We start from the raw sequence: 15620 nt of genomic DNA, 5'->3' as shown, positions 1-15620 counted from the left end.
TTAGATTAATAAAAGACAGGGTGTTTGCTACTTTCTTAATAAATTAGGAGTGAAAAGGTTAAGGATGCACGATCCATTTCTTGGATCTTACGTTGGTCATCTTCCCTTGGTAATTTCGCTTCGTCGAATGCTATTTCTTTGGAGGTAGAAGCAAGGAAGAGATTTCCCAATGCTTTCTTCCGGTTCGTGAGTCACGTTAGTCGTTCTCGATGCAACGTGGGATTGTTTCGATCGGAGGATCCATCGCTGTCATTACCGCTGTCTCGTTCGGCTCTGGTCATTGACTGTGACGTGATCTAACGCACGGTGAATCTCTGGGACTCGTTGGCTGGAAAATAAATCATATCGCAGAAGATGCCACGGCCAGCAGGAAACAGCGACCAGATGTGGCCGTGCTTTACGAGACATGTGTGTCCAGGCCATCGGATGACACTTGCTATATTTAGTTCTGTGGGAAAAAGGGGTTCCACAGACATAATTACACCTACGCGAAACCTACTCGTCTCTCTGAGAAATCGTTCCATCGCGATCCAACTCGTCTCGCCTTTTTACAGCGAAAGTATTTTTCCCCCCCTTTCTCCCCATTTCTCTCTGTACCGTCTCTCGGCCGCGATCTCGCGTCGCGGAGATTTAACCTCGACCAAGGATACGCGTCCTCTCCTTGGAACCTTCATTTTTATTCCCGCGGAAAAAATGGTTCCTCTTAACTACTGGGTTCGGGAGTTTATGGAGGGAAGATCGCTCGGTCCAAAGCAAATAAATGCTCTCTCCCATTGCGAAGGTTCGGTAATGCACGACCAAACGAACGGATCGAGATCCACGTGGCCCGTGTTCCATGTGGAATACTCCGAGATCCCACGTGTGATCCACGAAGACGCGTGGGAAGACGAACGTCGCACGAACGTTCGCAGCTGTTCACACGTGTCCTTTATGTGCATTACTAAAATCCGACGCGTTTCGTCTCCTTTCCCTCTTTCAGACGTTCCTTTCCAGAGGAACGATCTCACGATTATTTCCTTCGCACGATAAATCCGTACAGTCGTTCATTTCGTACGTAAATCGGATTTTTAAAAATGTTCTAGAATTCTGGGGGGGGGGGGCGTGATTAGATTTGCGAGGTCCTGCGAGGAATTTTAACGTTTAAATTTATTTTCATCGAAACTGCCAATAATAACGAAAACTTCGTCTCACTTCAGATCGACACGCCGATAGAAAACGAAGCGGACGTCACGTCGGATGCGAACAACCCCGAGTCCACCTTTCCGGAAAAGGGTTTCAAGGGTGAGTGAAAGACTAACACACGCCTTAAACAAATCTTCCTGCACGCTTTCAGACATCCCGCTGGAAATCGCTTGACCGTGCGTCGCAGCTCCCTATCCTGATTTACAATTCTCATCTCGATCCTTCTGAAATCGTGGATATCCACGGACCAGTGTGTTACGGAACTGCCGAGAGTTACTCGGTTTACACGATTAACCCTCTGAATGTTCTTCCAATTATGTACATCGGGTCTAATTACCATAGCATCCCTATTCCGTTGATATTAAAGTGTTCTTCGAGTCGTTCTCCTTTACAAAGGACTCGGAAAACTGCTTCGAAGTCTTTGAATTCTTTGAATTTGTTGAATTTTTCGATTTCTTCGATTTCTTCGAATTTTTTGAATTTGCCGAATTCTGCGAATTCTTCGAGTTCTTCGAATTCTTCAATTTCGTCGAATTTTTGGAGTTCTTCGAATTCTTCAATTTCGTCGAGTTCTGCAAATTCTTCAGTTTCGTCGAATTCTGCGAATTCTTCGAGTTCTTTGAATTCTTCAATTTCGTCGAATTCTTCAATTTCGTCGAGTTCTGTGAATTCTTCAATTTCGTCGAATTCTGCGAATTCTGCGAATTCTTCGAGTTCTTCGAGTTCTTCGAATTCTTCAATTTCGTCGAGTTCTGCGAATTCTTCAATTTCGTCGAATTCTGCGAATTCTTCGAGTTCTTCGAATTCTTCAATTCCATCGAATTTTGCGAATTCTTTGAATTCTCCGAATTCTTCGATTTCTTCGAAAATTCAATATGGGGAAAAGCCAATGAAACGCCTCGCTTATTCAGAATTCGCCCGCACGAAAAGAGAAATAGGAAAAAATAAAATAGCAGTGTTTGAAGCGACAAGTATGATCGCGACGGATCGGAAGTCGCGAAATCAAGTGTCTGGCAGGAAGGCTAGAATTAAGTCGGTCGCGTTCAGACACTCGCGCCGATCTCCGACGAAACCAATCCACTTAACTCCCAACCCCCTTAAGCCCGGCCCACCCCGAGGCAAGAAAAGGTCGTGAAGGTTTTGTTCTCGAACAAAAATCTGACAAATATGCCGCGATTTGCCGAAGAATGGAGGCGAAGTACAGTCAGCCACCCTCTAGCTTGCCCCACCTCCGAGCTCCGCTTCAAGGATTCTCGTCCCTGTTCGTCGACCAGCCCTCCCCCCTCCGACCTCTCCCTTCTTCTTCGTCTCTGCCGTGGCCAGAGAGGGTGGCGAGGCAAAGGGTGACTCTTAAATTACTTAGACCGAACAAAACGTAACAAATGACGGTGAATCGGGCCACTTATGCGATATTGGCCCATCACTGGCACCCACGTATATTGATACGTCGCATTAGGGCTGCCAGACACCCCTCGCGCGTCCTCCTCGTCTCCGTGATTTCCCAAGATCGCCGCGATTCTCTGCTTTTCGTCCAACGAGTCGTTGCGACCAACGTTCATACCCTCGTCGCTAGATAGGAAACGGAGGCTCGAGCTTTCTCGCGAGTCCTCGGTGAATCCTAGACTCTCATAAATGCAAGTTCCTATCCTAAATATCCCTAGTCTAAGACAGGGCCTGCTAGGAAGCCTTATCAGCGAGTCCACTAGCAGGCCCAGGACGAAACGCATCCCTTTCTTGCGTCCTTCTACTTACTACAGTCATAGCAAGACAGCCATCAGGATACCAACAGACAACACCATAGGAACCACAAAGAAACTTCATGAAAATCCCCGTGGGGAGCACCCCATATTTCAAAGATTCGTAATTCTTATGCTTTCGATTTCCATATCTGGAAGTTTGTTAGAGTGTCGTTATATTTTGGTAATGGCACAAATATAATAACCTAGGTTGTGACATAAATATAGTTTACAATCGCAAATCGACGAATCTAATAAGAAAATGCGTTAAAAATTCGAAATGCGATCTAATCCTGACTTAACCACGTCGATCTTACCAATCGCTTTTTCCATCCAACCTGACTGTACATAGACAGTCAGTTGGAAAAAGCGAATGCTGCCAATCATACCTATCACAGCAACACGGCCATCAGGATACCAACAGGCAGTACCATACGAACCACAAGACGCCGTACCTCCCGTGGGGGGACCGCCACAGAGTCTTTCCTCCTGTCCTCCGTCGTTCCAACACGGAAATTCTTCCTTCCACGAAGGTAACCCCTTTCAACCCCCCGGGTACTCCGCGTGTCCTCTGGTTACAGTTTTCTCTGTTCCCCGAACTTGGTTATTAATGGTTCTCGCGAACTCGGTTCATTAAGGAGCTCACGAAACTCCGCTCGCGAAACCACCCCCAAGGGGGGTGGCGTCGAAGTCGGTGCTCGTGCAGCAAATTAGCGACGTATATTATTTTCAAGGGCCACGTTGCTGTTCTCGCCTCGCCCTCTGGGTCCGTCGAATCCCGGTTGCTTCGATATTTCACCCCGTCTTGAGCTTCCTTCGCCAGTCATCCTCCGAATCGAACGGAACTATGGAACTACCCTCTGAGACTCTTTCTAATATCACATTTCTGAATAATCATACGATACTCCCGTTTACGGGAATTCGTTTTACACCGGTGAGTGTGAGACTTTTCCGGTGAATTTCGTCGTCGAAATTACAGGGTAATCGGAAAAGCGTGGTTAAAAATTCGAAGTGGATGTAGGAAATGGATATCAGGTTTTGGGTGGATACCACTTCCAAATATTCTGTCTCCAAGGGAGTACAATAATAAACGTAGTAGTGCAATAAAGTACAATAGTTGACTCGATGTATTCGCGTTTGACACAAATTGACTTCTTTGCTCTGAGCTGACATGTGGGTCCTGATGATAGGCTGGTGTCTAATGGCGCTGGCATATTGGTATCCGCTTGGTGCTATTGACGAGGTAGCAAGTAGAAGAACGACAGGAAAAGGAAGGGATACGTTTTGTCTCGGGCCTGCTAGTGGACTCGTCGGTAAGGTTTTCTTCTAGCAGGCCCTGTCTTAGACTCGGGATACTTAGGTGGCATAGGAACTTCTATTTAAAGGAGCTCGAGGCTTCACCGAGGACTTGCGAGAAAGTACCGTGGGCCGAGTCGCTGCCAAGATCATGTCATTCGAAACTAGCAGTGCTCACTTCTGCTTAAACGCGATTTTCGTTCATAGCAACACTGACAATAAGGACATGAAACGATCCACTACTTAACTTGGGATGCGAGGGTCCTAGGGCCGCAACAATGGGCGCATATACGTGTTTCTCAGACATAGCAACGCGTTTACGTGGAATACCTCTATTGCGACTCTGGACCCTATCGTTTTATTTCGTCGAACGCATATGTATATGCGTTCCTCGGCCAAACTGATGGCTTTCATAAAACGCATGTGGGGGCCCTACCCCATGGTCGTAGATGTCGGGTTGGTCGCAGGTATCCTTAGAGTCGTGGTGTGTAACTAGTAGGGATGCTAGGTAAAGGAAGGGATGCGTTTCGTCCAGGGCCTGCTAAATTGTCTCATCAGTAAGGCTACCCTAACAGACCCTGCCTTAGGATATCGTTGAAAGGATACTATTAGGATACTATTGGGATACTATTGAAAGGACGGGAAGTTATAAGTTATTAAATCCTATATATAGGATTTGGAGGTTTTCCGAGGACTTGCGAGAAAGTCCTCGAAGTCGGAATCCATCTAGTGGCGAGGGTGAGAATGATGGTCGCTACACGCATATATGTAGCACTCGTCCGCAAAGGGTTAAAAATTCGCAGGGGCGGTTGAAGTGGCGGGAACGATGCGGAGGGCTCTCGGGGCCCTTTCAACGCGGTGTCGTATCAATTTCCCCTTCTCCCCGCGCCTTTTTGCCAGCCGCTAGAATTACACGCGCTATTATCGCAAAAAAGCACGGCGAAGATAAGAAGCGGGATTCGCGGCGCGGAGCAATCCAGCGGTCGCGGAAAGCGAGAGATGAAGACATTATCGTGATCGTTGGCCGCGTGTTTAAGCGTCGCAAGAACGCAAAGAAGACGAGAGCGAACGAGACGACGAGAGAGGCGGGGAGAGGAGGAGAGAGGATGCACCTGTCCACCGGTTCGCTAACAAGGAACATGACCCGATGCGAGTGCTTTCTCGAAAAATCCCTCTCCCGCGGTCGCTGGCTTTCTCTCTGAAAATTCTCTTGAAAAACCAACCGGCCGCGCTGAGTATGAATAAGCGCGAGCATAATTGCCAATTAAGCGCGGTTGCGTTTCTAGGATTCCTGTTTTATAGGGATTCGGGTTAGACTCGCTGAGTTATGGTCCTCGCGGTGCGTAATTGCTGGCCCAGCGTCGCCATTCGTCCCTGCTAAAGCTAAACTCGCTTTATCTTCGATTAATTTTCATACTTCGGAATTTGAGAGCCTGTTTCATCGCGGGTAATTCGAAAATTCGATTTTCTCTGAGGAAACTGTGAAAGAAATTTTTGTCAGTCTATTAGATGTTTAGACAAATCTAGACAAATTATTCGCAACCCCACTGTCTTTCATTCGACACCCTAATATTCGCGAGTCTATTATGGATAATTCACCCTATTTTCACCCCTTTCCAAAATTATTTATACTTTTCACGAATGAATTATTCACTCGTTTCGAAATAATCCAGAATTTCACCATTTGGCGTATTCAACAGTCTAATATCTACAAATCTATCCCTTTTCATAAATAATTCCATCATCCCTCTAGATTTTCGTGCTGTTTAAAAATTATCCGCCCTTCTACCATCGTTTGTACGATATTTCGACGTTTCAACATTCGCAAATTTATTTCTCCGTATACATCGTTGCTGCTATTAGGAAATTTTCCAGGACCACATTTTCACTGGCATTCGAATTTTAAAATTCCACCCCGTCTCTATTCTCCTTTCAGATTTTTACCCCATTCCAAAATTATTTATACTGTTCACGAATGAATTATTCACTCATCTTTCGTTTCTCTCTTATATACGTAAAAAAATTAGCTCACCACGATATTAGTCGAAAATGTCAATATAATTGAATTTTCTAGTCAAATTCTATTCAACTGTAATGGCTATAACAGCTCAGTAAAATAAATAATCCAGAATTCCATCATTTCGTGTATTCAACAGCCTAATATCTACAAATCTATCCCTTCTCATAAATAATTCCATCATCCCTCTAGATTTTCGCGCTGTTTAAAAATTATCCGCCCTTCTACCATCGTTTGTACGATATTTCGACGTTTCAACATTCGCAAATTTATTTCTCCGTATACATCGTTGCTGCTATTAGGAAATTTTCCAGGACCACATTTTCACTGGCATTCGAATTTTAAAATTCCACCCCGTCTCTATTCTCCTTGCAGATTTTCACCCCATTCCAAAATTATTTATACTGTTCACGAATGAATTATTCACTCGACTTTCGTTTCGTTTCAAAATAATCCAGAATTCCACCATTTCGTGTATTCATCAGCCTAATATCTACAAATCTATCCCTTCTCATAAATAATTCCATCATCCCTCTAGATTTTCGCGCTGTTTAAAAATTATCCGCCCTTCTACCATCGTTTGTACGATATTTCGACGTTTCAACATTCTCATATTTATTTCTCTGTATACATCGTTGCTGCTGTTACGAAATTTTCCAGGACCACTTTTTCGCTGGCACTCGAATTTAAAAATTCCACCCCGTCTCTATTCTCCCGCAGCGAAATGCATCCGCTGTCTCTAAAGAATTTCAAAGGCGTTAATTCTCGAAACGTATGGAACTTACCTCGCTCCGCTGCACCGCTAAAGGAGCTATTCCTCCGCGATAGATCCGATAAGAAATTCAATTGCCTGGGTGGATTTTTGCATCGCGCCCCTCGCAATTACACCGCCGCTGCCGAGTATTATGTAGTTCGCGAGATTCGCTTCCCCCGGAGAGATACTTTTTCCCGTGGTACCGTCGTTTCGCGGCGGCTTCTCCACACAGCCGGAGAATCATTCTAGGCCAAAGGAGATAATGCAATAATAAGTATAAGTTAGGTAGAAAAGGGGTTGCCCCGCGGTCGGGGAACGAGTGCTCCTCGCAATCTTCGGTGCCGGCTGATTATTATGTCGTTCCGGACGGGCCCCGAGCATTTTCACGAGCACTCTCAATGGCTTCGTTGCGTTTTCTCGCGGAGTCACTCGTTCATGGTGTTCTTGTTGCCGTCGGGGGGAGGGTCATCGGTTTTTGAGCCGAGCTATCGGTTCGCGGAGAATCGGTGCACCGGTACCGAGGAATTTTAAATAATTCCGTCAAACGAAACGACTCTCGGTCATTCCGACTGATTTTCCCTGAAAAGAATGTCCAGACAATTATTATAGCGATATTAGGCACGCAAATACGTATACACGGTGTTTGCTGTAATTGCAGAAATGGAGTACCTCGGTACCCTTAACGAATTTTTAGAAAAATCACACCTAACTCGAACTAGGTTATGTCAGATTTGATACTCTGTTGTAGATAAATACAACGCGACGGTATGACGATATTCGCTCCAAAAATTTCCGATGAAGGCCTACACTCTGATCATTTAGAAATAGAACCAGGAATACTGGAACCACGATGCTTCTATGGGGAATTTAACCCTTTACACTCGAAAGGCGACTCTCAGTTCTAAATTCTAGTACTAGAGTACAGATTCTAAAATCGGTTTTAATTAATGTATCAAATTTAAAATTAGCCAACGATGCGTGGAATATCGAAATAAAATAATTCTGCGTATTAATTTTTAGAAATATTGTCAATGTTATGGCAGAGAGTCTTCGAATTGCTATTTCTCTGTAACGAAGAAATTGCCAAGCATAAGGGGTTGAATATTTCGCGTCGTTTGTGCACCGTTGAACGTGTGGATTCCGTGTAGATTAGGGTCGTCGCTATTCGCGAGAATTTTCCAAGATTTTCCGAAGACTTTCATACGGATCTCGCGTAAAGATAGCGTAGAAAGCGAAGGTCAAGCAGAGAAACGAGAGGAAAGCGAGGACGCGACCGATGGCGGTGAAATTGATGGGAACGTCTTATTCAGAGGGCCGTCGCCCCATTCTCTAGCGCGCTTTTGTCTCCGCTCTCGTCTTAGCTGACTATGACAAATAATTGCCGAAGCTTAACATAAGCCAGAGGCGGTATACTTAGCTAATAGCAAAAAAGAGGGCGGAAAATGGCGGGAAGTTTTACGCGTGCTCGACCTCTCTCCACTCTCTCTTCACCCTGCACGCAATCGGTAGAGAAAACCTCTCCTCCTTCTCTCTGTTCTCTCTCTCTCTGTTCTCTCTTTCCGAGAAATTCGCGATTCCTTTCGAAGCTTTCCTCCATTTTCCCAACTTCTTCGCCGCGTTTCTTTGCATCCTCCCTGTCCTCCGTGCATTCTATTCCCGGATGCAGCGAGGGCAGGCAGCCGATCGGTCGATTACGGAGAAAGGAGAAGGAATTTTTCCTCCTGATGACATTTTTACGATTCGAGTTACGGGTCCCCGAAGAGACGGAGAATTATCCGAGAACGAGTTTCCAGTGTTCCGAAACGAGTTATTTCACCGCGAGTGCAGCCCGATGCTAAACGCCGCATCGACATGGCATGCGTGACACCCTACGTCCCGTCATTTTCGTCGTCACCAGTCGTCCTTAATGCGAATTTAAGAAGCACCACGAACGACCGTCGATCCTGGATTTCCATGACTCGTTTTAAATTATTCCTTATTCCTCCTCTTGCTACGTACATCCCTCGTTACCGGATTCCTGCCTTTATCCCCGAGCCTCTCCCACTTTTTCTCTCCAAATCTTTCTTTCAACGACCTCGCGCGCCACTTTGCGAATTCCCGATATTCCCGCCGAAAATCCTGTTCCCCTGGGTATCCACGATTCGTCTCTTTAATTACTCCGTTCAATTCGAATCTCTTTGATGAGACTATAATTCGTTGGACTTAATTTTCTCGTGTCAGAATAATATTTTTCTCGGTGGAGGAAATTCTATCTCAGATTCTGAAGATTTTAAATTCTACTTTAAATTCTAGCTTATTCCTAGCTTTTAGCATCCATAGTTCATTCGTAGTTTCATCATCAGCTTATGCTTTTTTCTAAAATTTCTAAGCATACGACACGATGTTGTCACGTTTTAGTTAAATTTCGTTTCAAAGATTTCGTTGTTGAATCTACAGTCTCCACACTGTTGGTAGAAGTCTAGGGATGAAGTAGAGAACACGGAACCCTGCCGAAACTCGGAAGGCTTGCTGTGGGATTGCCAGATCTGCGATTGTTCGATTAGAAAATGCCCCAAAGATCGCGTGGAACGATTGTTTTGCTGCTCGCTCGAGGATCGCCAACAAAACCGTCCACGATCAGAAGTTTTTTCCCGGACACTAGGCGGCTGGTATCGCGAGAAAGGATTCCGTGGTCGGGGACAAAAGAAAGGCCGGGGAAAAGAACCAAGTCGGCCCTGGTCGCTTCCTGCTCGCCGGAAAAACATTTCGGAAAAGTCAGTCGACCGCGAACTGCATTTCATTCGATCCCGTTCTTGGCCCTCGCGCAAACATGGCAAACTCGCTCTGTGTAAGATTATTCTCCAGGCTGAGTAACGATGAACTATGTATCGAGCATGTGCGAGCGTAATTGAAGCGGAAATTAATCGATCGGGAATTAATAACCGAGATTTTCTGCAATTTTTATTATCTCGAAATGGGATCGTAAGTAATACAGGACTGGCGACCATGTAAATTCTTGAAAATTTTAACGTCCTTTACTTTTGAGAAAAAGGACTGAGATAAAGAATATTTATGTACATTTATCTCTATAATCGATTAAAATTGTAACATTTTGGCCGAGGATTTTCTGGGATAATTTGGAAATTAATAACCGAGATTTTCTTCAATTTTTATTATCTCGAAATGGGATCGTAGGTCATACAAGATTGGCGACCATGTAAATTCTGAAAAATTTTATCTATTCTCTGTTTTCTAGAAAAAGAACGGAGAGATAAAGAAAAATATCATACATTTATTTCCAAAATGAAATAAAATTGTAAAATTTTGGTCGAGGATTCTCTGGAATAATTTGGAAATTAATAATCAAGACTTTCTTCAATTTTTATTATCTCGAAATGGGATCGTAGGTCATACAAGATTGGCGACCATGTAAATTCTGAAAAATTTTATCTATTCTCTGTTTTCTAGAAAAAGAACGGAGAGATAAAGAAAAATATCATACATTTATTTCCAAAATGAAATAAAATTGTAAAATTTTGGTCGAGGATTCTCTGGAATAATTTGGAAATTAATAATCAAGACTTTCTTCAATTTTTATTATCTCGAAATGGGATCGTAGGTCATACAAGATTGGCGACCATGTAAATTCTGAAAAATTTTATCTATTCTCTGTTTTCTAGAAAAAGAACGGAGAGATAAAGAAAAATGTCATACATTTATTTCCAAAATGAAATAAAATTGTATAATTTTGGTCGAGGATTCTCTGGAATAATTTGGAAATTAATAATCAAGACTTTCTATGACTTTCTATAACTTTTATTATTTCAAAATGCGATCGTAGGTCGTACAAGATTGAAAACCATCTAAATTCTCTAAAATTTTACCTGTTCCCTGTTTTCTAGAAAAAGAATGGAGAAATAAAGAAAATTTACGTACATTTATTTCCGAAATCAAATAAAATTCTAAAATTTTAGATGAGGATGCTCTGGAATAATTTGTAAATTAATAATCAAGACTTTCTTCGATTTTTATTATTTCAAAATGGGATCGTAGATCGTACAAGATTATCAAACCACCTAAATTCTCAAAAATTTTACCTATTCTCTGCTTTCAAGAAAAAGTACAGAGGGAAAGAAAAATATCATCCATTTATCTCTAGAATCGAATAAAATCGTGAAATTTTGGACGAAGATTCCTCGGAATAATTTGGAAATTAATAACCGAGTCCAAGACGAATATTTGGCAGCCATTCAGGTACCACGATGTGAAATAAAAATGGCGGAACGTTATTAAAGGACCTTCCACAATAATCCTACACACGTATCGTTCATCAGCACGTATCAGAGCGAACGTAATGCAAATCCGATCGGTGTTGGAACGTGTTAGAGCGGAATAAAGGATTGTACGACCGATTGGCAAGAAAATGGCCGGCGTGAATAAAGGATAATTGCAGAGATAATTGGGTAGACGGATAAAGCAGGCAGATAGCTGAATCGCGAAGACCTTTCGCCGTGTTTTAAGGCTGGTTTAACGAGTTCCTCGCTCACTTTCGTGCAAGAAATCAATCTTCTGCTCGTTTAACCCGTTTAACCCATCCATCCGTTTGGTCCAAAAGATTCGATCCCTGCTCCACGAACGCTTGCGCCTCGAAATTGCATCTAATCTACCGTACACAACATGAGCACACAGCATGCATTCAATAATCACGCATATGCAGAGACCAGGATGAACACATCACTCCCGTTAACGATCTCAAGCCTTGTCTCTCGCACAGCCATGTAACACTGATGTTTCATTGTTCCAGGAACGGAATTGGTGCCGAGCTGATCTGCGTCACCGAGGATCAGGGGATAGGCAAATCGCGTTGTGGCGGGACGTTGAATAACGATAGTCGATTTAACATAAAATATTTTTCTACGCGAGTTATCACATACTTATACATATAATAATCTGTATAATAACGCAGGCGTGTTAAATAACACGTTAGGCCGATGTAGCATACGCGCGAGAGTGAGGGAAACAGAGTGCGTGTGAGCGTGAAAGAGAGAGTGCGAGGGGGATGCAATATTGAAATTAGGAATCGGATCGATTTTTATCGTTATTATCGTTAATCGTACGCACAGACGAGGAGTGTAGACAAAGGGAGAGACATGTGGGCGACAAAGAAAACCCAAAGACTATTCGACGAGACTCGGAGAGAGGGTGAATCAGTGGCTGCATATTATACATAACTGCTAGGGGGTGCAAGAGTGCGTGACTGGCCGCGAGAAGAGGACTCGCGATGGCGATGGTCGCCGCGAATGGCCAACCAGAGCGATCATTTCCCATGGCTAACGATTTTTCCACCGGATCGAGCAGCGATCTATAGGCGATCTATAGCGATCTATAGCGAGCCATAGGTGCGATTGATCGCCCTGTCCAGCGTTTCGCGCAGCTCCATCCGTATCCCGGATTACGGTTATCCTAACGGTGTCTCGCGTTCGCGAAAACGCGCTACTCGCTTTGGAAAATCGGTGGAAAAATAGTGCACGCCATGGTCGTCGTATTTATTTTACCTCGGAAATCTATCGGTCGATCTTCACTCGAGATCTCTTTACCTTCTAGCGATCGATCGGTAAATTTGGAGAGAGAGAGAGATATTTATAGAGGTTGGCCATTTTCGCCAACCATCCCCTGCGACGCGTTCAGGGACGTATATATGTATATTTAGGAAGGGAGATACACGTATCTTCGCTGTGTTTGAACATGGTGCTGAGACGATTATATGCTAGTGTAATAATTTTCAGACAGAGACTTTATTCGAGTTTGGGGATCACTAACACGTACATACTTTTACGCTATTAATATATATCGACGGAGAGGAGTGGCACCCATTGGGTCGCGAGAGGATCGCGAGACGCGGTGCACGGAACGAGGATCGTTCCACGATGGATCATCGCGGAGGGGGAGCTTTCGATCATCCAGGAGCTTTCTTCTATCTTTTTCTTTTTTTTTTCTTTTTTCTCTTCTACCCGCACTTTAATTAACGCCGTACGACTGGCTTCAGCGAATTCTTTCCGTTCTCCGGTACCCGGTGTATCGTTATCCGCAATCGTGTATATCGCTATCGTTGCATAGACAGTGGTTATAGGTGCGTCGGAGAGAGGATCTAGAGATCATAGGAATAATTTACTGTTCGTCGTAGAAGCTGAAAATAAAGTGGCACAGTAGTACTGAGCATGTATATGTGTATATGAAAGCCTTTCACCGACTCGTCCTCCCTTTTCATTTTCTATACCTGTTATCAAATTCACGAGCTCCTTGAAGGATAGCGTTTGTCCGAATTTCTTTATCTTTTTAACTCCTATACGAGACCGTGACATATTGGCAGTGTTATTTCTTTGAAAGTATACATTGTTTCTAAAATTTTTAAAATACCCAGGTATTTCTGCCTACCTCGAAAAATGTCTATTTTTTCCAGATAATTTTCCTCAATTTTTCATTTCTTCTTCTCTTTCAGATCCACAGAAGGGATAGTATGACGACGACGATTAAATTCTGTTAAATTCTGTTAATATTTTATCGGGTTTTACCAGGTATCTCTCCTTCCTTCCGAGCAAGAGGACGAGACGAATTTGCAGGGGATGAAGAGGAACTATCGGGATTGTTTATAAAGGTGTTTAACGAATAGCCGCAGAGGAACGCGTTCCGTCAGGATTAGGACTCGCATGCGGGTCCTTCGTAATACGAATTAGGGAAAAAGCTTGATTGCCGTGGCATTTGTAAGGATTAGAAAGAAAATAAGTAAAAAAAGCGGCTTAGCGGCCGGGAAATCTGGCGCACCCTAATAATCCGTCGTGACTTCTCTGCCCCCGAATTTCCTCCTGCCTTCCCTCAAATTCTTCTCCACACTCTGCCCTATTCGTTTTCGCAAACACCTTCCTACTGCCTGGATTTTATTTAACTATTACCTTGGAACAACGTACCTAATAATTTATTTCCATATCTCTATTAACACGGATAATCCACGATCGAGAAATTCGAGTGAAAAACGAGAAATGAGAAACGACGAAATTTCCAACAAATATCCGAGGAATGCTATTTTTCGAGAAACAAACTACAAACCGGTCAGTAGCCTATGCAGAGAACAATTTCCTAAAAAATTATTTCTGATTATCCAATTTATAAAATACAATTATTCTAGAAAACAAATGGAAAATCAACTGATCCTCGATGTTCAACCGACGACTGGCATGGTCGGTCGTATCTGCAGTAAATGACTTCGGAATTCTTCATGGAGTTTATTTAACATGGTACTTTTCAAAACAATCGATGCACAATTGCAAACATCGCATTTTACATTCTTTTATAAAATAGGAGAAAAATAAAAATTATTTTATAAATAGAATAAGAAATAAAATAAAACAAGAGCAAAACTTGTTAAGAATATAACGAAGTGATGTACGTGAGATGCTCACAAAAGGGATCAAACCTGATCTGTCAAAGACGAAGAATATTCAATGACTGGTAATGAACAAATGATAGGAGTAATAGGAGAAAGTCGTGGCTCGTGGATTATACTGCGATTAAACGATTAAAATTAATTTATTCGATTAAACGATTTCGATTAAAACAAGCGTTTGGTGCTCGTTTCATTCTGTTCATTTTATTGTGATCGTTTTTAGTGTTTCGAACCCTTCGCGCAGACCCGATATTCCTTCTATAAAAGAAGGGATACGTACATATTGTTTCTGTAAACCGAAGACAAAATAAAACCTGTCTTTTGGTATCCTGTATATCCATCTGGACAAAATTGCGAAAAATATGCGAAGGTACTCGCAGGATATTCTCGTTTGGTTGTCAAATAAAAAGTATAAGTACGAGAAGTATCCACGCCATTTTCATTCGCATCCTCGACGCGTGAAAAAGGAGCACAAGGGATGAAAGTGCGTCTGGAAGCCGAAGGAATACGTACATATTATTTCTGTAAGCCGAAGATAAAATAAAATCCGTCTTTTGGCATCCTGTATATCCAACTGGACCAAATTGCGAGAAATATGCGAAGGATATTCTCGTTTGGTTGCCAAATAAAAAGTATAAATACGAGAAGTATCCGCGCCATTTTCATTCGCATCTTCAACGCGTGAAAAAGGAACGCAAGGGATGAAAGTGCGTCAGAAAGCCGATTCCGGTGCCGAAATTGGTAGCTGTTAATTAATTAACGCGTCCCGCGACGGAACGACGCGAATTGTGCCGACAATTTACAAGGAAGTTTAATTACCCGGTGGTAAGTTTAATGTAGTTAGGCCTATTGAACCGCCGGCAAGATTGTTTTACAAAGTAAATGAGGCAATGATGACTCGAGGCTTCGGGACCACCTAGAAACCAGTCCGAGTCCTTCCTCGCCTGCAAACCCTTCGAGAACTAATTAACGCGAGAGCACATACGCTTCGCCCCTTCGAGCCTAGTTCTCGAGGTCAGGAAATTCGAACAACTTGGGTCGAAATACCCGACGAACTCGTCCGCCTAGTCCGCGATCGAATTAACACCGGTGCAAACATTCCTTACGATTCATCGATCCTCTGGATCCTCTGGATCCCTCTGAATCCCTCTGCATCTCCGTCAGATCAGAGTAGACGTAGACGCGTGGCAAAAAGCTCGGAGTCCCAGTCTAGGG

At 43.3% G+C, this 15620-nt stretch overlaps 1 protein-coding gene across 1 annotated transcript in view; it reads left to right on the top strand.

The window, feature by feature from the left end:
- Window positions 1-12491, top strand: part of LOC108550167 (ubiquitin carboxyl-terminal hydrolase 48) — a 77184-nt gene extending 64693 nt beyond the window's left edge. The window contains exons 17-18 of the mRNA XM_017903833.1: window positions 1197-1281; window positions 11769-12491. Coding sequence (XP_017759322.1) covers window positions 1197-1281; window positions 11769-11791 — 108 coding nt within the window. The 3' untranslated portion in view covers window positions 11792-12491. The remainder of the gene's footprint in view (window positions 1-1196; window positions 1282-11768) is intronic.
- The last annotated feature ends 3129 nt before the right edge of the window (window positions 12492-15620 follow it).

The sequence above is a fragment of the Eufriesea mexicana genome, unplaced genomic scaffold (assembly GCF_001483705.2).
Source record: "Eufriesea mexicana isolate 0111107269 unplaced genomic scaffold, ASM148370v2 scaffold2551, whole genome shotgun sequence".
Taxonomy (NCBI): Eukaryota; Metazoa; Arthropoda; class Insecta; order Hymenoptera; family Apidae; genus Eufriesea; species Eufriesea mexicana.
The sequence above is the reverse complement of the archived record's forward strand: the minus strand, read 5'-3'. Positions and strand labels throughout refer to the sequence as shown.